The sequence below is a fragment of the Hyperolius riggenbachi genome, chromosome 8 (assembly GCF_040937935.1).
Source record: "Hyperolius riggenbachi isolate aHypRig1 chromosome 8, aHypRig1.pri, whole genome shotgun sequence".
NCBI classification, from domain to species: Eukaryota; Metazoa; Chordata; class Amphibia; order Anura; family Hyperoliidae; genus Hyperolius; species Hyperolius riggenbachi.
Window position 1 is genome coordinate 285,485,849 of NC_090653.1, and position 22,150 is coordinate 285,507,998.

Sequence of the window (22,150 nt, forward strand, 5' to 3'; positions counted from 1 at the left end):
TGTTTGTAGCTTAAATAAGGCTGTTCCCCGCTTAATCTGGTCAAACCCGCAGTCGGGAACCGTATACGCAGGCGTGCCGCGGGCCGGTTCCTGACATAATTGGTGGCAGTGGTGGGATCGTTTAGTACATTAGTACGCAGTTTAGCTCGCTATTCTGAGTACTAAAGGCTGGAAGCTTGCTAGAAGTAACTAGCCTACAGAAGTCTACTCAGTGCAGAATCTATATACTTTTTTTTTTTTTTTTTGTTCAAAGATACACACTTGGTGTTTGCTTTCCCTCCCCCCCCCCCTTTTTTTTTCTTTTTATTTTTTGCAACACGATGGCTCAGAAAGCATCCAGCTATGCAAGGCAAAATAAAGAGATGCTACTCCACCTGTGTGAGCACAAAGGCATCGAGACGGTGAGCGGCCAGACTAAGGAGCAGTTGGTTCGTGCCCTCGAGGAGCATGATGAGGCAGAGCAAGCCCGTGCTTCAACGTCAGCGGATGCAGCTCACGACATGCCAGAGGAGGAATCGCTCCCGCTACAGGATGCGAGTGGAGACGATGTCCTGGATGATCCACCGAACACGGAGATGACATCTCTGGAAGCTGATCTACAGCTACTGAACTCGGCTGATCCTGAACTGCGCCTAAAGCTGATCCTACTGCACCGACAGGCAGAGAAGGAACAAGCGGCACAGCGACTCCAGGCCGAGAGGGAACAAGCGGCACAGCGACTCCAGGCCGAGAGGGAACAAGCTGCACAGCGACACCAGGCCGAGAGGGAAAGTGCTGAACGGCAACACCAGCTGGAGCTGGCTAAACTTCAGCAGCAGAACCGGTCTGCTGGACCCGCAGAACGCGAAGGTGAGCGAGTCCACAGAATCCCCCTGGATAAGTTCCCCGCTATGGACAAGGACTCTGACATAGACACTTTCCTACAGGGGTTTGAAAGGACTTGTCGGCAGTATGGGGTGCCCCGTGAGCAGTGGGCAAGATACCTCACACCAGGGCTGAGAGGCAAGGCCCTGGAGGCGTTTGTGAGTCTCCCCCAGGAGGAAGAAACAGACTTTGAGGCAATTAAGAAAGCCATCATTGCACGATACCACCTCACGCCAGAGGTGTATCGCAAACGTTTCAGGACAGTGCAGCGAGGTCCTAATGACAGTTACCTGGATCATGCGTGCAACCTGCGCACTGCCTTCCAGCAGTGGGTAAAAGGACTGGCTGTTGAAACCTTTGATGCCCTGCAGGAACTGATAATAAAAGACCAGTTCCTCCACACTTGCCCTGTTGAGGTCCGGCAGTTTGTACGGGACCGAGAGCCAAAGACCGTGGATGAGGCAGCGAAAGTTGCTGATGCCTACACGTCCAATCGAGCATCTGATTTTCGGAGGACTACGACGCCCAGTTGGAAGGGAGAAAAGCCTGCGAGACCTTCTCCTCTGAGCACCCAGCGAAGCCAAGTCCAGCAGCCGCCTGGAGGTAGAACAACCACCGTTGACACTCGGAGATGTTTTGCCTGTAACAAACCGGGTCACATCAGTGCTACGTGCCCAGAGAAGAAGAAGGAAGCCCCAAACTCTGGCGGGGCCCGGAATGCATTGTGTGCCACCAGGAATGCAGGTAGCTATGCAGAGAATCTGCAACCTGTCACGGTTGGGGATACAGTTACCACCGGTCTAAGAGACACTGGAGCAGAGGTGACTCTAGTGCACCCCCAGCTTGTGAACCCTGAGGAGTACATTCCTGGCAAGACTATGGCTGTCAAAGGAGTTGGGGGCGTCACCCCCGCCATACCCACCGCCTTGGTCCACCTGGATTGGGGGGCCGGCAGCGGAATGAAAGAAGTGGGGGTAACGGATGCCATCCCCACGAACGTTTTGTTGGGTACTGACCTGGGACGGTTAGTGGCCCGGTATGAGCCTACTCCAAACCCCGTGGAGCCTGCATCCCCCGCAGAAGTTCAGGACTCTTGCAAGGTACTGTGTGATAATGCTGTGCAAGCGGGGAGTGCTGGTGAGGCCCCAGGGGCTACGGACTGTGTACTAGGAGCCAGCCCTAGTGAGTCTCCAGTACCCAGGCCTGGAGGAGGACACGTTGTTACCATGAATGCAGATAATGTTGATGTAAAATGTGATGTGTTGCATAATGACATGTGTACAGTGAACGTTCCGTCAGCTGCAGTGGTGACCCGCAGTGCTCACCGGGCTGCAGCAGACGAATTGTCCACTGAAGGGGCTGATGTCACTGGGTCGGGCTCTTCCACTTCAGAGCTTGGCTCTGAGGACCCAGAGGCCTCTCAGTTTGCCACCTCCCTGGTGCCTGTGGCCGACAGCGCTGAGTTCTCCGAGGCTGTACGGCTTGATAGCAGCCTGGAAGAGCTCAGGGGTCTGGCGGACAGGGCACCGGTGGAGGGTGACAAAGTGAGGGTGTACTGGGAACACGGCAGACTGTACAGAGAGGTTATTCCCTCTGAGCCGTCTGAAGTGGAGGAGGCCGACCGGCAGTTGATTGTTCCTCACAGGTACAGGGAGCAGCTATTAAGAATAGCACATGAGGTGCCCCTGGCTGGTCACTTGGGGATCCGCAAGACCAAATCCCGGCTTGCCCACAATTTTTATTGGCCCCACATGGGGACAGATATTGCTGATTTTTGCCGGTCTTGTGTCGCCTGTCAGCGGGTCGGCAAAGCAGGTGACACCGACAAAGCCCCACTGAGGCCCTTACCCATAATAGAGGAGCCCTTCCAAAGGGTTGCTGTTGACATAATTGGGCCTCTAGCGGTACCCAGCAGCACAGGGAAACGTTTCATTCTTACGGTGGTAGATTATGCCACTCGCTACCCTGAAGCTGTAGCCCTGAGCTCCATACGGGCAGACAAGGTTGCGGACGCATTGGTGCGCATTTTCTCACGGGTCGGTTTTCCCCGCGAAATGCTCACCGATCACGGCCCGCAATTCATGTCGCGCCTAATGGAATGCCTCTGTAAGCAGATGCAGGTAGAACACATCATGGCCAGCCCTTACCACCCCCAGACAAATGGGTTATGTGAGCGGTTTAATGGTACTCTAAAACAGATGCTAAGGGTGTTTGTTGAATCGCAAGGGAGAGACTGGGAGCGATACCTGCCCCACTTACTGTTTGCTTATCGTGAGGTGCCCCAGGCATCCACCGGGTTCTCGCCCTTTGAGCTATTATATGGGAGGAGGGTACGCGGACCCCTCGATCTCATTCGAGAGGTCTGGGAGGGGCAGGATATGGGCCCCGGGGTCTCCATAGTGGAATACGTTCTGAAGTTCCGGGAAAAGATGGACACCCTGGTGGGGTTAGTGCGAGAGAATCTGACTCAAGCCCAGGCCACCCAGAAGCAGTGGTATGACCACGGGGCTAGGGAGAGAGTTTATGAGGTAGGTCGCAAGGTATGGGTCCTAAACCCGATGCGACAGAATAAGCTGCAGGCCGCTTGGGATGGGCCCTATACCATACATAGGAAGATTAGTGATGTGACCTATGTGGTCGCGCTGGATGACCGAGGTAAGCAGCTGAAAACATACCATGTAAATATGTTAAAGGAACATCATGCTAGAACCGCTTGCGCTCTCCCTGTCTGCAGTTTGCTACCGGACGGTGAAGCAGAGGCCCTGGTTGACATCCTGGCATCCACCCAGGAAACCGACTCTGTTACCGAGGTGCAGATCAATCCGGAGTTGACAGCAGAGCAGCAGGCTGGGCTATCTGATGTGCTGACCCTTTACCGTGGTACCTTTACAGCCCGCCCTGGTCTGACCAGCCTGGCTGTACACCATGTTGACACCGGAAATAACAAGCCGGTTAGACAGTCAGCCTATAGAGTCTCCCCTGAGGTTCAGGCCCACATCAGCAAGGAGATTGAGGAAATGCTGTCACTAGGGGTGATCCAACGGTCGCACAGCGCATGGGCATCACCTGTAGTGCTAGTACCCAAACGGGACCAGACCACTCGGTTCTGTGTAGATTATCGAAAACTAAATTTGATAACTGCATCAGATGCTTACCCAATGCCGAGGGTCGACGAATTGTTAGATAAGCTAGCTGGCGCGCAATATCTAACAATCGTGGATTTGAGTCGGGGATACTGGCAGGTCCCTCTAACAGCTGAGGCACGGGAGAGGTCTGCCTTTATCACCCCCTCAGGTCTGTTTGAGTTTAATGTGATGCCTTTTGGGATGAAAAACGCCCCAGCCACCTTCCAAAGGGTTGTAAATGGTCTCCTGGAAGGTTTGGAACACTGCGCTGTCGCCTACCTAGATGACATCGCCGTGTTTAGCGCCAACTGGAACGACCACTTAGCGCAGCTGTCACAGGTTTTGGGGCGCATCACTGCAGCAGGACTAACAGTCAAGCCTAGCAAGTGTCAGATAGGCATGAAACAGGTACAGTACCTGGGACATGTGGTGGGGGGGGGAGAGCTTCGTCCAGATACTGGGAAGGTAGATGCCATTGTGTCCTGGCCCACCCCCCACACGAAGAAGCAGATTCAGTCCTTCTTAGGGACTGCGGGGTACTATAGAAAGTTTGTCCCCAGCTACAGTGCCCTCGCCAAGCCCTTGACAGACCTCACAAAAAAGAAGCTGCCCAAGCAGATTCTCTGGACACCAGAATGTGAACAGTCATTCACAGCTCTGAAGAGGGCCCTAGCCAGCCCTCCCGTGTTGCAAGCGCCAGACTTCAGCCGACGGTTTGTAGTCCAGACGGACGCCTCAGCCTTTGGCCTAGGTGCTGTATTAAGCCAGGTAAACCAAACTGGGGAAGAACATCCGATTCTGTACTTAAGTCGGAAGCTGCTACCCCGGGAGGTAGCTTACGCCACCATAGAGAAGGAGTGCTTGGCAATTGTATGGGCCCTACAAAAGCTGCAGCACTATCTCTACGGTCGTGTATTCACCGTCGTAACCGACCACAACCCTCTTAGTTGGTTACATCGGGTTTCTGGGGACAATGGAAAACTGCTGAGATGGAGCTTAGTTCTCCAACAATATAGCTTCACCATTCAACATAGGAAGGGGAGCAATCATGGGAATGCTGATGGGCTGTCCCGTCAAGCAGAACCAACAGTGTAGGTGCAGGCAGGATGATCTGGGAAGATCATCTGCCTTGCACCAAGTTAACGGCGGAGGTGTGGAGATATATTGAGGTGCTGATGATATTAAGGATAACAGGAACATATTTCCTTCATTTTTTGACTGTAACATATGGGATTGTCTGTTAGCCAGTCTTCCTGGAATTCCGTATAAAGTGTAAATTACCTATCATTGCCTGCTTCTAATGAGGAAACCCTTAATTAGACAGTTGCTGTGAAGCCTATACAGGTGGTCAGACCATGTTGTCTGAATAATGCCTCAGATGTGTATTGGGCTTGGGAGTAATTGGTCACCTGGCCAGAGTAAACTGAAGTCTGTCTAATGTAATTCTGTATGTAGATGTCCATTACCTCTGCCCCATTGTCCAGCAGGGGAAACTGTGTCTACTGCTAATTACCTGCCAATTGAGGAAGAATAGGCTGGTCGGCATGGCTTTTGAGTCTGGTGTCAGCCATTGGGACAAGGCAAGCCTGCTAGAGTCTTGGGGGCAGGGGGAAGCTGACACCTGAATGTTTGAAATGTATTTGACAGCCTACTGGAAATTATTGAAGAGGTGAAGTCCTTTTGATACCATTTTCTACCTGTGGAAATTGAATTATTGGTGGAGTTGAAAAGCCTCATTTAACAATCTCTTGATGTAAAGACATTGTAACCTGGGGAAATTGGGCTAAGGAAGTCTTTTGTTGGGTGTGTGGACTATAGTGGATGTTGGATCTCTGGAAATCCAATTATGACTGAGGATGTAATTAAATCCAGCTTCCCCCCCCGTCCACACAGGCTTACAGCCTCGAGGCGAATATTTCATTATAAAAACCAGGGGACAGCTACCTCAAGGCAGTTCTCTTCTGACGGTAGTGGCAGCCGGTCTCCTGGCCCAAGCTAGTGAACTCCTGGTCTAGCCAGACTGTGTCCGTCCACCCCAAAGTCCACGATTCTTCTATCGGGATCCCTTTATTTTGGTAAGCAAAATCGCTTTGTGTGTTATCTTTGTACATTTTATCTTGTAACTATTTTTACTTTGTTTTTTTGTAATCTTTTTGTATATCTTCAGTTTTGCACTGTTCTATGTTTTTCTAGAATATTAAATTATTATTTAATAAGTTTGACTTCTGCCGTACTAAACTAACCCTCATAGCCTAGAAGAGACTGAAGTGTAACCGTGTATAAGTTCATGCCTAATTGTACGCTTGAGCAACACTACCGTAGGAAATTGTAATTGCATTGTGTGTGGGGGCGTTTGTCATACGTTGGCCTAAGCGCGCAGCTGACCCAACGTACGAACAACGCCAGTGCGAGTAGCTAACAGTATCGTTCGGAACGACTGTTAGTGGGTCTTTGCTTCACGACAGTGTAAGATTGCAACTGTGTGTGTGTGTGGGTGCGTGGCGTTCCCGTATTTGGCCTAAGCGCAAAGCTGACCCAGATACGAAAACGCGGAGTGCGCGCTGAGGACTCGACAGCAGAGTGGAAGTGTCTAGCGAACAGCTAGTGGTGGCAGTGAGAAGTGTTTGAGGGGTTCCAGCCTTGTTTGTAGCTTAAATAAGGCTGTTCCCCGCTTAATCTGGTCAAACCCGCAGTCGGGAACCGTATACGCAGGCGTGCCGCGGGCCGGTTCCTGACATGAGGGTCAACATATTCTGAATACTATGAACAGATGTGTTGATAAGCTCTCATACGACATGAAGGTAGCAAATCTGGCCAATCACAATTGTGCGCCCGCATTCTTACAATCAGCTGAACTCCATACCTCCTGCTAATCGAATCTATTTGCAAAATAATTCATAGCTGCCCAAGAGCAGATCTCTGGCTAATAATAGCAATGTCAATTACAGATTAAAGTACTCGGATAAATACGTATCCCTAACGGGAAAGGCTCCTTAACACATTGAGGATTAAAAATGTATTTTCATTCAGTTCAATTAAAATATAAATAGCAGCACAATACACATATAACAGGACAGTGCTGTACATTCATGTGTTCATGTATAATGACACACAATGTATGTGAGCGAGGGGCAAGCAGGTGTCATGTAAGCAAACCTGCCACCCATCCTCTGTTGCAGGTGCAGGTGTCCACACAGGCCCAATTTACAGTATATCAGACCAGAAACCCACGAGCAGCATTTTTTGAGCAATAGTGATTTGAAAAAGTTCTTGCTAATGCAATGCTATAGGGGATTTTTATAAAATCACATCACTCTAGTGCAGGGGTCTCAAACTCATGGCCTTCGGCACAATATTTTGTGGCCTGCGCCAGCAAAAGAGACGCTGAAGCGAACTATTTTTGCCTATTTTACCTTATAGTTCGCTTCAGTGCTCCCAATTAATCCGCCGCATCCCCGCTGCTAAACGAGGGCTGCAGAGCCCCCAAATTCCCCGGGCAAACATCCACGATGTTTGTGGATTTGCTGCGCTGAGGGGCAGAGCTTCCAGCTGTAGCTCTGCCCCTCCTGACGTCAATCGCCGCCTCTCCCCGCCCCTCTCTGTGAAGGAAGCGTGGAGGGGTGGGCAGAGGCGGCGATCCGCCGCGATTGACGTCAGAAGGGGCAGAGCTGAAGCTGAAAGCTCTGCCCCTTCCAGGAAATGCCGGGTGATTGCCGCGCCCCCCCCCCGGGGGATTTGGGGGCTCTGCAGCCTTTTGTGAAATCCCTTATGCGGCCCAGCCTCATCCTGACTTTGCCTCCTGCGGCCCCCAGGTAAATTGAGTTTGAGACCCCTGCTCTAGTGGGACCACACCCATAGCATTACATTAGCAAGAGCTTTCAAATTACAAAGCACTCAGAAAATCGCTCCTAGTGGGGTTTTTTTGCCTCACACTAGGAGGAAACATGACTATACACTCTCTATCAAACGGTGTAAACACCTGGCCTGTCTGGGACACCAGAAACGCTCACATACACGTCAGGTAGTTAGGCGAGATGGGTGCATCACCCCCTACAGTGCACACAAACTCAACATGTTTCACCCGTAAAAGAAAATGAGCTTCATCAGGAGAAAATATACATATATACAGTGATATCTAGTGAAAAATAACAAAAACTCCCACCGTAAGGCTAAGTGTGTGGACCACACTTGTCCGCTGCAGAACAGATCCGTTTTTGTAAACAATTTTTGTTCTCTCAGTTTTGAGAGAAATGGCTTTTTTTTTGCAGGGACGTTTCAAGTCTGTGGAAACGTCTCCAGCCCGGGCTGTGGTTGGGGGGGCCGCCATGCTGGAGGGGAGAGCAGGCTATAAGGGGGGCAGTGGTGGGGAGTCGGTCCCCCCCCCCCTCCCTCACCTGGGTCCCCCGTCCCGGCTCCCCCTCCAGCTAGTGTAGCAGGCGGCAAGCGGGGCACTTACTTTCTTGCGCTCCACCGCGTCACTTCCTGTAATGCCGTCTAATGAACAACAGAGGGCGGCATTGCAGGAAATGACGCAAGGAACTAAGTTCCCCGCTCGCCGCCTGCTACATTATATTGATTTTAATTGATTTTTAAATTTGAAACTAGCTGCTGTCACCCCCATCCTGGCTGCTTCCCCCTCTAGCATGGCGGCCCCCTCTCCCCCCACAGGCTGTGACACAGAAAACGGATCGGTTTCTGTGTCCAAAGCTGCCTGTGTAGAGGGGGATCCTTTTTACCATTCACTCTCACTACCCCTCCGTGTATACAAGGTCCCTGAAAATGTTGCAAATCCGGACCGTCCGTTCAGCTTTTGAAAACGGGTCCCCTGAACGCAGTGAAGTGACGAGTGAAGAGGGCTGCCATGTTTTCACACTGATCCATGTCTCCGTTTTTGATCCAGGCCAAAACACTGAGCCACGGATATGTTTCCGGAGCCAGTGTGAACCTAGCCTTAATCAAAAAACTGCCAGCATAACAGCCTCTCTCAGAGCTGAGCCAAGCTCTGACAGGAGCTGTTAGGGCCCGTTTCCACTATCGCGAATCCGCATGCGTTGCCCGCATGCGGATTCGCACAGTCAGTACAAGTGGATGGGACTGTTTCCACTTATGCGTTTCCCCGCACGTTTTTCTGTGCAGAAAAAATCTGCAGGGTAGGGTCCTCAGAATTCGCCTGCGTGTGGAATGCAGGCGAATCGCACGCAATGTATTTAATAGGGAAATCCCATGCGTTTTTTGCCGCGATTTCGCATAGGTATTAATGTTAATTTACACAGGCAGTGACATGGTTAAATTCGCATACAGCCTTACCTATGCGAAATCGCATGCGAAATCGCGGCACCCGCATGCGATTTTGCCTGCGGTGATTCGCCGGCGATTCCGCAACGCTATAGTGGAAACGGGCCCTTATGCTGGCAGTTTTTTGTTTTGTGGTGAGAGGTTTTCTTATTTTTCACTAGAGATCACTATTTATGCTTGAAAACAAACCAATCGAATCCTACTGCGGTAAAATTCGATTGAATAATTTTCAAGCTGAATAAAGTTGCATACAAATCAAATTCAACCATTGCCCCAATTTATTGGTCTATTTCCATGCTGCATAAAATTACCGTGTAATTTGCATCAACTTAGAATAACAGTCATAGCCGAAGTTGTTGGCACCCCAGAAATGTTTCCAGAAATCAAGTATTACTCACAGAGAAGTATTGCAGTAGCACATGTTTTGCTCTACACGTTCATTCCCTTGGGGTTATGTGTGACATTATGGCCAATTTGCCTTTCTTCCTCCCCTTTTTTTGTTTTGTTCCAATACACACAAACAGGGCCGGATTTGTACTTTTTGCCACGCAAGGCCCACTATCACCAGCCACCCCCTGAAAAAAAGCATCCAACCAAGACACACTCATGCATGAGCACACACCTTATTCTCAGCAAGAAAAGCTGGGTTCAGGCAAGGCAAGAAAGGCACCAGCCTCAGGGCGCAGTGTAGGAGGGGGCAAACAATGATGCTGGCCAGCTTCCCTGCTCGCTGCACAGTTTTTCGGCAGTTGGGCAGAGTAACTGCCATTCACTAAGTGCTTTTGTAAATAAATAAATCCCTGAGAATCCCCCCATGAAGAGATGGACTAGCCCAAAGCCTGTTACTTCTGTCAGATTTCTACCACCTACTGTGACAGCAACATAGGAGAAAAGTAATTTATGGCTCATTTTACTCTGGACAAAACGTACTTCGTATTTGTATATGTTTGCACATATTTTAAATTTTTTTGCTGTAGTGCCCTTTTAAGGTGTGGGGGGTTGAGGGCCCTGGGGCAGCTCTTAGTCTAATAGCAATCAGTGTGTGTGGGGGGGGTGCACTTTGGTGTCTCAGCCTTGGGTACTGGAGGACCGTGTTCCGGCTATGGCTGGGTTGCCCAGATTACTTCATTTTAACAGTCAATGCCCACCTAGTGTAGGTAGCCAGATGCCCCCAGTATACATAGCCATATCCTTTTAGTTCAGTGTAGGTAACCAGGATGTCCCCCTCCCCTTTCTGTAAAGTTAGCCAGATGCCTAAACACCCCCCCCCCCCCACACACACACACACACACACACACACACACACACACTTTTAAGGGAACCCGAGGCGAGAGGGATATGGAGGCTGCCATATTTATCGTACATTCCGGTGTATAAGATGACCCCCCAACTTTTCCAGTTAAAATATATACTGTATAGTAGATACTGGTGCTATGTAGGAGCAGATACTGGTGCTGTACTGTATGTGGTACCCAGTATATAACAGTATATAGGCGATTGACTGGTTGGATTGGTCAACTCTCCCTAAGCGGATTGGTCGGCTCTCCGTCTCCCTGGTTATCAGAGCGGTATGGAAGAATAGATCGCGCTAAATAATAAATGCAGCAACAGTTACCCCAGACACAAGAAAATAAACGCAATGTGGGCACATTTCACCAGAAAAAAAAACGCAATGTGGACAGCATTTCAGCAGACAACAAACATAATTTGGGCAACATTTCAGCAGACAACAATCGCAATTTGGTCAACATTTCAGCAGAAAACAAACGCAATTTGGGCAACATTTCAGCAGACAAAGGTGCGTTTTTTCAAGCATTTTGCTTGCGTTTTAATGCGTTTGCGTTTCAAATATACAAAATGCATATTCATTTTAAATAGGTTTTTCAATTGCGTTTTATGCGAATCACTAGGAAGACAACAGGCAGAAACACATCAAAACATTTTTTTTTTTATAAAAACGCATGAAAAACGCATACCATTGCGTTTCCATTGACTTTCATTATGTGTGTTTTTGATGTGTTTTTGCACATTATGCAACAAAACCAGCGTTTTTAAAAACGTGCGCATACAAAACGCAAATGCAGCAAAAATGCAGCATTTTCCGCAACGCTAGCGTTTCTGCTAAGTGTGCACCCACAGCCGGATTTCTACTTCTTACCGCCCAAGGCCCACTATCACCAGCAGCCCCCAGGCCGACAGCATCCTAAACTCCTCCCCCAACAAGGCAGGGATTCGATTTTAGGCTCCTCTGGGTGTTTCAAGCCCTACTCCATAGAGCCAAACTAATCCATGCCATGCACTGATGAGGATCAAACAATCCGAAACAGTCTGTATGCATGTTGGATTATTATGGCTCTGTACAAATTAACAAGCTGACACATCATTGCATTCCAGCGGTTCTGGAGGTGTGTTTAGCTTCTAAGGGCAACAATGGTTAATTTGCATATATTCAGCAGTGTTGCACTGGGAGACATCTCAAGCTCACTCCAACCTGAATTATCGCAAGTTCTTTCTGTTTTAGGAAAGCAAACTCTGGTTTCCCTTAGTATTTTAGTAAGGGGGCTTTCAGGACCGTTGTAGCCACTCACACTCCAATGAGTTCTGGGTCACCATGAGCTTGCTGGTTAGTCTAGGCTCCTCTGAGGACAGTTAGTGAAGTGATGGCAGGGATTACATTATAAACTCCTATGAGGATAGTTAGTGACACAATGGCAGGGATTAGATTGTAAGCTCCTTGGCAAGTGGCATATTCGGTGAGTGACAGGTAGCTCAGAGATCGCTGTAAGTTGCCCCTTCATCCCTCGCGTGCCGGATCCGGCTGTTGGTCGCCGCCTACCGCTATGTGCAAACTAGCAGGATGAATGTTCGTCAGGCTAACTACTGCCACCCTGCCACCCACAGCCCGCCCCTTGCTTTCCTGGCACTCTAGGCCATGGCCTTTGTGGCCTTGCCTGAAATCCGGCCATGTGTTCACCTAGCCTCAGAGCTACTGAGGCTTTCCTTATGACAGGAGAGCAATGGACACCCTCAGACTGTGACTCGGTTGCACAGAGCGCTGCTGTGCAGGAGGCAGTGACCTTAGTTGTACATAACAGCACATTTCTGTATTGAATGACCGCTGGATAACACAATGGCTGTTTCTGTGAGTTTGGAGTGTAACCTGCGCAGATCTCCCCCCCACCACACATCTCCTGCGCTCCACCGCTGCCACCTGATCCCCCAGCGCCGGTGTCCGGTTACCGCGCTCAGGTGAGCCGGATCGGATTCTGCCGGACGTCAGGCAGGGAGCTGCGAGGAGAAGAAGAAGAAGCGACACTCCGGATATTTCGGTGCCTTTCACGGCTACTAAATCTACTGACGGGAAGAATCGGACACAAAGGGCGGTTGTTCGGCGCAGATCGCAGCTACCATGCAGGTAAGTGGACGGCGGGACGAGTGCCCAAGGGCGGGTTATTCAGCTGAGGTCTCCCGATTACGTAACGCTGCGACAACAAATACGGTGTTATCAGAGAGCCCGCAAGGTCGCAAACGAGACGGAAACCGTTCCTATTAACTGCAACATTTCAGAGGAGCAGCTAAGATAAAAATGAAAGGAACGGTCGTAAAGGACAACTGTAATGAGAGGGATATGGAGGCTGCCATACTTATTTCCTTTTAAGCAATACCAGTTGCCTGGCTGTCCTGCTGATCCTGTGTCTCTAATACTTTCAGCCATAGCCCTAGAACAAGCATGCAGCAGATAAGATGTTTCTGACATTATTGTCAGATCTGACAAGATTAGCTGCATGCTTGTTTCTGGCGTGTGATTCAGACACTACTGTAGTCAAATAGACCAACAGGGCTGCCAGGCAACTGGTATTCGTTAAAAGGAAATAAATATGGCAGCCTCCATATTCTCCTCACTTCAGTTGTCCTTTAAAAGAAACCTGAAATGAGAGGCAGCCCTGCTGATCTCTTTGGCTGCAGTAGTGTCTGAATCACACACCTGTGGCCAGCATGCAGCTAATCCAGCCACACTTCAGTCAGAAACACCTGATCTGCTGCATGCTTGTTCAGGGGCTTTGGCTAAATGTATTAGAGGCAGAGGATCAGCAGGACAGCCAGGCAATGTGCATTGTTTAAAAGGAAAGAATGTCAGCCTCCATATGTCCCTCAGCTCGGGATTCCTCTAAAATATGACAAACAAGAGAGGGCCCTCATTTTTTTCTACCCAGTTACTTGGATAGGTCATGCCACATAAAAAGTACAATTTACAGTTACAGGGTAAACAAAAAAACAATGCAATGATTTGGAATATTTGGGAACCAAGACGACCCAATTGCTGTAGCTTTGTCCATTTCCAAACTGCATATATTTCCATCAACTCCAAATCAGTGACCTAGCAATAGGGGGATGCAGAGGTTGCGACCACACCAAGGGCCCCTGGAGCAGAGGGGCCCACTAGGGTCCATCCTTCCACCATCTTGTTAGCTTTTCATTGGTGCTATGCTGGTAATAAACACCTCTATATGTGCATTGCATAGTAATCCTTAAAGGGCAAACAAGGTGAGAGGGATGTGGAGGCTGCCATATTTATTCCCTTTTAACCACTTAAGCCCGAAGGGTTGAAATTTTTTTACATCCGAACAACTTTCACCCCCCATTCATTTGCCAATAACTTTATCACTACTCATCACAATTAATTGATCTATATCTTGTTTTTTCCGCCACCAATTAGGCTTTCTGTGGGTGGTATATTTTGCTAAGAGCCACTTTACTGTAAATGCATTTTAACAGGAAGAATAAGAAAAAAATGGAAAAAATTCATTATTTCTCAGTTTTCAGCCATTATAGTTTTAAAATAATACATGCCTCCATAAATAAAACTCACGTATTGTATTTGCCCATATGCCCCGGGTATTTCACCGTTAAAATTATGTCCCTATCACAATGTATGGCGACAATATTTTATTTGGAAATAAAGGTGCATTTTTTCCGTTTTGCGTCCATCACTGTTTAGAAGCCCATAATTTATTCAATCATATTGATATACTCCTTTGACATGCATATTTAAAAAGTTCAGACCCTTAGGTAACTATTTATGTTTTTTTTTTTTTTATTATTGTAATTTTTTATTTTTTTTTAATGTAAACTTGTATGTGGGTATTTTTTGGTGTGGGAGGTAAACAGGGTTTTTTTTAATATATGTATATGTTTAGTTTGAAAACTATTTTTTTTTGGGTGTAATTAGCTATTTGGCCACAAGATGGCCAGAATCAAAAAGTCCTGGGAGCGATCGATCTCGCTCCCAGGCAGAAGAAAGGAGCCCAGAGCTCAGAAAAGCCGCAGCATCTGAAGAGACGCTGTCGGCTTTTCTCCGGGGGGGGTCCGATCAGCGAAAGGGATTTATAATCCCTTTCACTGATCGGTGGGATAGCGGCCCGCGAGAGCGCGCGCGAACCGCGGGAGTGCGCGCAGCCCAACTGGACGAGAAATCTCGTCCAGTTGGGCTTAAGTGGTTAAAGAGACACTGAAGCAAAAAAAAATATGATATAGTGAATTGGTTGTGTACTATGAATAATTACTAGAAGTTTAGCAGCAAAGAAAATATTTTCATAATTTTATTTTTAGGTATATAGTGTGTTTTCTAACATTGCATCATTCTATAATATGTGCAGATTACACAACACTCAGCATTTAAAATGAGTCTTTCAGAGCAGTCTGTGAAGTAATGACCTCTCCTCTGGCAGAGAAAAAGAAAACAGTTGAGATAATAAAAGTCAGAAGACAGCCCTCTCCAAGACTTTGAAAGTCGTAGAGCTTAATGGCTTGTTTGTATAGAGATAACAACTGGAGTTTCTTAACTCTTCCTGTACTGGAAACAATTAGACTGATGTATCTGATCTTAATGTTTTATTTCTTAGCTGTGCTACACATACAAATCATATCATCATTTTTTTTTTTGCTTCAGTGTCTCTTTAAATAATACCAGTTGCCTGGCTGTCCTGATGATCTCTTTGGCTACAGCAGTGTCTGAATAACACCAGAAACAAGCATGCAGCTAATTCATTCATACTTCAGTCAGAGCACCTGATCTGCCGCATGCCTGTTCAGGGGCTATGGCTAAATGTATTAGAGGCAGAGGATCAGCAGGACTGCCAGGCAACTGGTATTGTCTAAAAGGAAATAAATATGGCAGCCTCCCTATCCTTAAACTTGTGATATAATGATTTGTATGTGTAGTACAGCTAAGAAATAAAGCATTAGGAGCAGAGACATAAGTCTAATATTTGTTTCCAGTACAGGAAGAGTTAAGAAATGCCAGTTATCTATGCAAAAGAGCTTCTCTGAGCTCCACCACTTTCAGGCTTGGTGCACACACAGCAGAAACGCTAGCGTTGCAGAAAACGCTGCTTTTTTGCCTCTAATGAAAGTCTAAGGGCCGCAGGAAAATATGCATATAAAATACGCTGGTTTTGTTGCATAATATGCAGGAATGCTGCCAAAATGCACATAAGCACTGCAGAGTAAAGTTCAGAAGTTCACTAGCCTGCTCTGTGAAATCATTTAGAATGCTGAGTAGTGTGTAAACTACAAATATTAGAGAATGACGCAATGTTATAAAAAAACACTATATAACTGAAAAATAAAATATGCGACTTTTCTTTGCTACTAATGTTCTAGTAATTATTTGTACTACACAATTCATCATTTTTTTTTCGCTTCAGTGTCACTTTATTTAAGGGGCTCCATATCCATACAGTGCTTGGGGCCCTATGTAAAACTCGCACTGGGGCCCCAAGCTCCTTTTGTTTTGCAACTGCTCAGAATTACTAGCATCTTGGTGACCACCTCTAATCTCCAGCACATGGTAGATTCCTCGAAACCAAACCACCTCTTTCCTTTGCATAGAAACATTAAAGGGAACCAGAAGTGAGATGAATCCGGAGGCTGCCATTATCATTCTGAAATAAACAATGCCGGTTGCCTGGCTTCTGTGCTGATACCCCGCATCTAATACTAGAAGTCACTGGCCCAGCATGAGCATGCATGTCAGATGCTGTGACTCCGCTGGCCGCATGCTTGTTACAGGGCTCTGACTCGTACACAAAGCCAAAAGCTCCGCATGACAGCCAGTAACTGGCATTGTTTACAAGTGAATGGGGATGGCAGCCCCCATCTTCCTCTCACCTTGAACTCTTTGTTGGCAGCACTGCAACTCCAGCTCAGGATTCCCATCTCCCTATACAGTTCTCCCCTGCTCAGTGCTTAAAGAGACTCCGTAACAAAAATTGCATCCTGTTTTTTATCATCCTACAAGTTCCAAAAGCTATTCTAATGTGTTCTGGCTAACTGCAGCACTTTATACTATCACTGTCTCTGTAATAAATCAATGTATCTTTCCCCTGTCAGACTTGTCGGCCAGTGTCTGGAAGGCTGCCAAGTTCTTCAGTGTTGTGGTTCTGCTATGAACTCCCCCTTCCAGGCCCCTCTCTGCACACTGCCTGTGTGTTATTTAGATTAGAGTAGCTTCTCTCTTCTCTCTTATCTTTTACAAGCTGGATAAATCGTCCTCTGAGCTGGCTAGGCTTTCACATACTGAGGAATTACAGACAAGGGCAAAGCTGTTTGCAGGAAGAAAAGAGCAGCCTGAAACTTCAGTGCATGAGAACTGCAGGGGGGGGGAAGAAACACACAAATGATCTCTTGAGATTCAAAAGGAATGCTGTATACAGCCTGCTTGTGTATGGATGTATTTTTCTATGTGTGGACATACTGTACATCAACCTACTTCCTGTTTTGGTGGCCATTTTGTTTGTTTACAAACAAACTTTTTAAAACTTTTTTTAACCACTTTTAATGCGGCGAGGAGCGGCGAAATTGTGTCAGAGGGTAATAGGAGATGTCCCCTAACGCACTGGTATGTTTACTTTTGAGCGATTTTAACAATACAGATTCTCTTTAAGTAAGTATGTTAAGCTCTGTGTTTATAAAAGCCACCTCCAGCAAAGTACCTCCTGTGCTCAGCATTGCCTGCAACAAGAAGCTCACAGCTCCCTCATGTAAACCCCTATTGAAGAGGGTGTTTTATTTTTAAGCAAGGGCTGGAACATAAAAAGCTCTGAGCTGTAATGCTGACCACAAAGAGTTAACAGGTAGGATGTGGGCGGGGTCAGCTCTGTGTTGCTGCCGCCTCCTGACTATCTCATGGGGTTGGCAACAGGATGGGGAGGAGCTTGGACAGCATTCTATCTAATAATTTGCACTGTTCTTTCTACAGCTTCTCCTTTCTTATCTAGAGTTCCACCTTAGAAATAGCCCATCACTTCAGCGTAACACCATTTCTGTTGATTTATTCTCAAAAGCATACGTATGAATTGGCCCCCAGGAGACTTGGGCATAGGATACAGCCGCTATATGGCTTATCCTGCTGCTGCACAAGTTTCTGGCGGTGTTAATTACTATTCCCCCTCCAGGTCCACGTGGATAGTGGAGAATAATGTAATTCAGCTTCCAGCAATTGCTGGCGGCCCAATCACAGTGTTTTAGAAGCAACTCCAGCTCTGTCTTCTGATGGTGCCAAAGTTACTCACTGTGCGCTGCTATAGCCATAATTCCTATTACGGCCTATGGTGGCGCCGGCTGCACCCAAATCTCCTGCGCTGTAATCACAGCACTTGCCTCAGAAAGTGGTGAGTGCACATTAAATAACCAATAATAGAAAACTTCTGTTTTTAAGTTTTATTCAGAGGTGCAAGGTCCAGGACATTGGTCCACTACTTAGCTAGTCCACTAGCCCTGAACAAGCACACGGTATGAGTGCTCAGACTTGTCAGGTTCTACTCAGAGGAGGATTAACACGTAATGGGGGCCGAGGCAAGATAGCAAAAGTAGCTGGCTTGCTTGTTAAGGTAAGATGTGGAATGGGTGTGGTCAGCCAGGCCCTAGACACCTGCCTATGTTGCCTTGTGGATGATCCGGCTCTGACACTAATGCTTCTATAACTGGAGGAGAACAAGAAGGTTTGGTTCACGCTAGGTCCACTGCCGGCCCGTTTCCTGGCATGGACGGCTGCGAGCCAGCGGACATGCAGAATGGATCCATGCTTTCCATTGGGCGTGTTTACAAAGTCTGGTTTTACAACAGACCGACTTCCAGAGCGGTCCAACACTCTATAGATACACCGTGCTTTGGCTGTTCCAGTCGTAGTGCGAACTAAGCCCAACCGGGTAGTAAAGCCGGAATAGGGATATTAGCTTCAGGATTTGTGCCTCAAGTGTCAAAATTAGGAAAGTATTTTCCCAAAGAGAATATAAGCTAAAGGGTATTAGGAGGTTGCCAAGATCATCCAATCAGGCTTCAGTTAAAGCAGCAGGGACAGGCACACTGTCCCAGGAAAAAACAAACAAACACATATATAAGTAGATAAATACTTGCTCTACTTACATAACGTGTATTGTACTGTCCATGTTTAAGTCAATTTTATAGAGTAAATAAAGAGAAATTTGCTCCTATCATTTTCCATTTTTATTCCCTCTGACTAAAGCCAATGCTGATGTCATTTCCTCCCTTACTCTTTTTTTCTCCTAGAAACTGCACTGTCACATCTAGCTTGCTTTGTAACTACACATGAGCAAAGCATAGATTGTATTTCAGCAGCTCACTGACTGCCCTCAGCCAATCAGTGAGAAGCTGTAATGTGGGAGGGAAGAGAGGACAAGCTTTCCTCTTGTTGGCAGTGTACTAAATAGAGCCAGGGTGATGGAGATTAAATTTATTACAGCAGAAACATTTATGATTATATTAGAATGCAGGATCAGGATGTAGACTACATAATAAACACAGAGCAGTGGGTAAATGGAATTTGATTTTATGGCTGACAATCTTGCTTTTAAGTGGAATAAGGATCCTAAAAAGGTTCAGTGAAAGGGACTCTGAGCACCTCTCATGGGTATGCCTTTAAGACTCCGACCAGTACTGCAAAGTGCTTAAAGATGAATACCTTTCTGTAGCTTGTACTCTTCTCTCATTTGATGCGTGAATCGCCATTCTACGCCAAATAGTTTTCATTCGATTGCAATTTAAAAATTGCGGCTGCCATCTTGGCTATGTTATAACTTCAGGGTCACCCCTGTCTTCTCTGTTAGAGAAGTGCATTACTGAATAAAGCAGGAAGAGGTAGTGACACGCATGGCCATTGCAAGTGGCTCCTCCAGAAGGGTCATAGCACGACTTTGTTGGAAGTCGTCTGGCTTAAAGGCATGCCCATGAGAGGTGCTCGGAGTCCCTTTAAATAAATTGGTGGAATTTTTGAAGGGTGTTTTTTTGAGGGGCAAAACAAATATTCACCCTTTTAACAAAGAGGCTGCAATTAAATTTAGCATTATAGTATGTTTTACTCATATTTATCAATTTAACTTCTCACCCATATTTTATCAATCTAACCTGTCACCGATCTCTTGCAGGTCACGCTGTGCAGGCTACGGACGCATCAGTGGTGCTTCATTCTCTTCAACGTGGTCCTCTTCCATGCTTTGCTGTTCGGAGCGGACTTCATGGAGGAATACTTCCTCCAGTCTCTTCCCTTCTCCTACAATGATGGGAATTTTGCGGAGATCACGGAGCGCGCAAGGAACCTGGACATGCGCCTCTTGAAGAACAACATCTCCCGCTCATACGTGGTCAGTGGATCAGGCCTGTGCCCAAGCCAAGACGTTTTCTTACTCTTGGTCATCTTCAGTCACCCTGAAAACAAGACCAGACGTGAAATGATCAGGGAAACCTGGGCCAATACAACTGCTATGCAAGGCTACGTCGTGACCAGAGTCTTCATGATGGGCAGGTCAGATTCAGAATTCATCCAATCAGACGTCTTCAATGAATCTCAAGCTCACCAGGACATTGTTCAGGGGGAGTTTGTAGACCTCTATCAGAAGGAGACCAGTAAAGCTATCATGATGATGGAATGGGTCGTCACATTTTGCCCCAACGCCAAGTTCATCTTAAAAGCTGATCAGCAGATGTTCGTGAATGTCCGAAGTCTGGCCAGCTATCTTCTCAGCCTGAAGTCTCATACAGAAGAGCTATACATTGGTAAAGTGATCCATCAACAACTTCCCGAGAGAGACCCAGAAAGCCCAGACTTTGTCCCAGTGTCGGCCTACTCAAAGAAATACTACCCAGACTACTGCAGTGGCTCTGCAATGGTGATCTCTCAAAATGTGGTTAGGAAGATGTACTTTGTCTCCACCGAGGTTACCCCTTTAGTACCGTCTGATGTGTTCATCGGAATTTGCGCGCAGTGGGTTGGCGTCATACCCCTTCAAAGCTCCAGATTTTCTGGAGGCAGGCACATCCGATATAACCGCTGCTGCTACCAGGTCATCTTCTCATCCTTTAACATGGATGACCTCGAGCTTTCAGCAGTGTGGCGGGACCTCCAAGGAAGACAGGAGTGCTCCAAGCTGGAGACGTACTATGGCCTGGTGTCCTGTAAAATCTGGTCCTACCTCGACCGGTTCAAATACTTTAGTATGGGTAAAACAAGTGATGGTATGTGGACCTTCTAAAGGACTGCCCTCTCCCTATGATGGAACTCAGAGGTCTGTCTTCTGGATGACCAACCAAGTCAATGAAGGAAGACAAAACATATGAAGACTATCAGTTAATACAACTATGTTATCTGATGATTATTGTACGATAAATTGGTTTCTTGCTATAACTGATAGAAGCACAGAGCTTCTGCACTAACCTAAGTTGTGTCTGGAAACAGGTGAAATCTTTCCTTAAAGGAGTGATCAGGCATTTTGAATCAAAATAAGTGCTACTTACCCGGGGCTTCGTACAGCCCCAAGCTCCCAGCATGTCCCTCGCTGGAGCTTCGCGGTGAGCCCTTCGCCTGTGAAGCTTCCCAGTCCCCGGCGATGATGTCAGGCCGATCTGGAGGTCGGCCTGTACTGCGCCTGCGTGAGCGGCAAGGGACATGCTGGGAGCTTGGGGCTGGACGAAACCCCGGATAAGTAGCACTTATTTTGATTCTCCTTTAAAGGACAACTATTTTTGTAAAATTAACTATGTATTACTGTTTTCGTAGGTCACTGTCACTTACCGTAGTAGGTAAAAATCAGACACATCTGTCAGGTTTTGGACTAGTTCATCTTCTCACAGGGGATTCTCTTTTTTTTTTTTTTTTTACAAAAGCACTTACTGTACTGCAGTTGCTCAATTCAGCTTCCAAAATAGTATGAAAAAGAAGAGTAGGGATGCTGGCTGATGTCTTTGTATAAATGATTTCCAAAAAGTGGGTGTTAAATAATAGACAATCCCACACAAAGACAAGTTATGTCAGTTATATTGTGGGGTCCATCTCAGAGGGGAACCTTCACCTGTTTCCAGACCTGTTTCCAGCTGCGGAGAGGTGAGATTTGCCTGGTGGTTTCAGAATTCTATTAAAAGTATTTGTTTCAAAACAAAAAGCTTTAACTTTTGTTTCTTTTATTTGCCGGCTGCCAGACTTTTAAGGATGCTTGAAAAAGTCAAGGCAGTGTTAGGGCCGTTTCCACTCGTGCGGTGCCATTCCGCTGCAGTCCGCTGCAGAAAACGCAAAAAAAAAAGAATTTGGATGCGAATTCGTACGCGTTTGTATGCAAATTTAACCATGTCAGTGCCTGTGTGCTTTTAGATTGAATTTAAGCGAAAACGTACGCGGATTCGCATGGAACATCCGCATAACGAAAACGCGAGTTTCCTATTAAGTACATTACAGGCGAATGGCACTCTGGCCTTGCGGTGTGCGATTTCTGATGGCTCCGCTGTGCGGATTTTTTCTGCACAGACCAATGCACAGAATTTCTGACAAGTGGAAACAGGCCCACTGATTTATATTG

The 22,150-nt window shown here is 47.1% G+C and overlaps 1 protein-coding gene and 1 long non-coding RNA gene across 8 annotated transcripts in view; one reads left to right on the forward strand and one right to left on the reverse strand.

Moving 5' to 3' along the window:
- Nucleotides 1–22,150, reverse strand: part of LOC137527957 (uncharacterized) — a 141,304-nt gene that overhangs the window by 101,574 nt on the left and 17,580 nt on the right. The gene's annotated exons all lie outside the window — the stretch shown is intronic.
- Nucleotides 10,098–21,010, forward strand: B3GALT9 (beta-1,3-galactosyltransferase 9). The gene is made up of 2 exons (XM_068249087.1): nucleotides 10,098–10,177; nucleotides 19,730–21,010. The coding sequence occupies exon 2, from the start codon at nucleotides 19,820–19,822 to the stop codon at nucleotides 20,831–20,833; it is 1,014 nt and encodes a 337-aa protein (XP_068105188.1). The 5' UTR covers nucleotides 10,098–10,177; nucleotides 19,730–19,819; the 3' UTR covers nucleotides 20,834–21,010.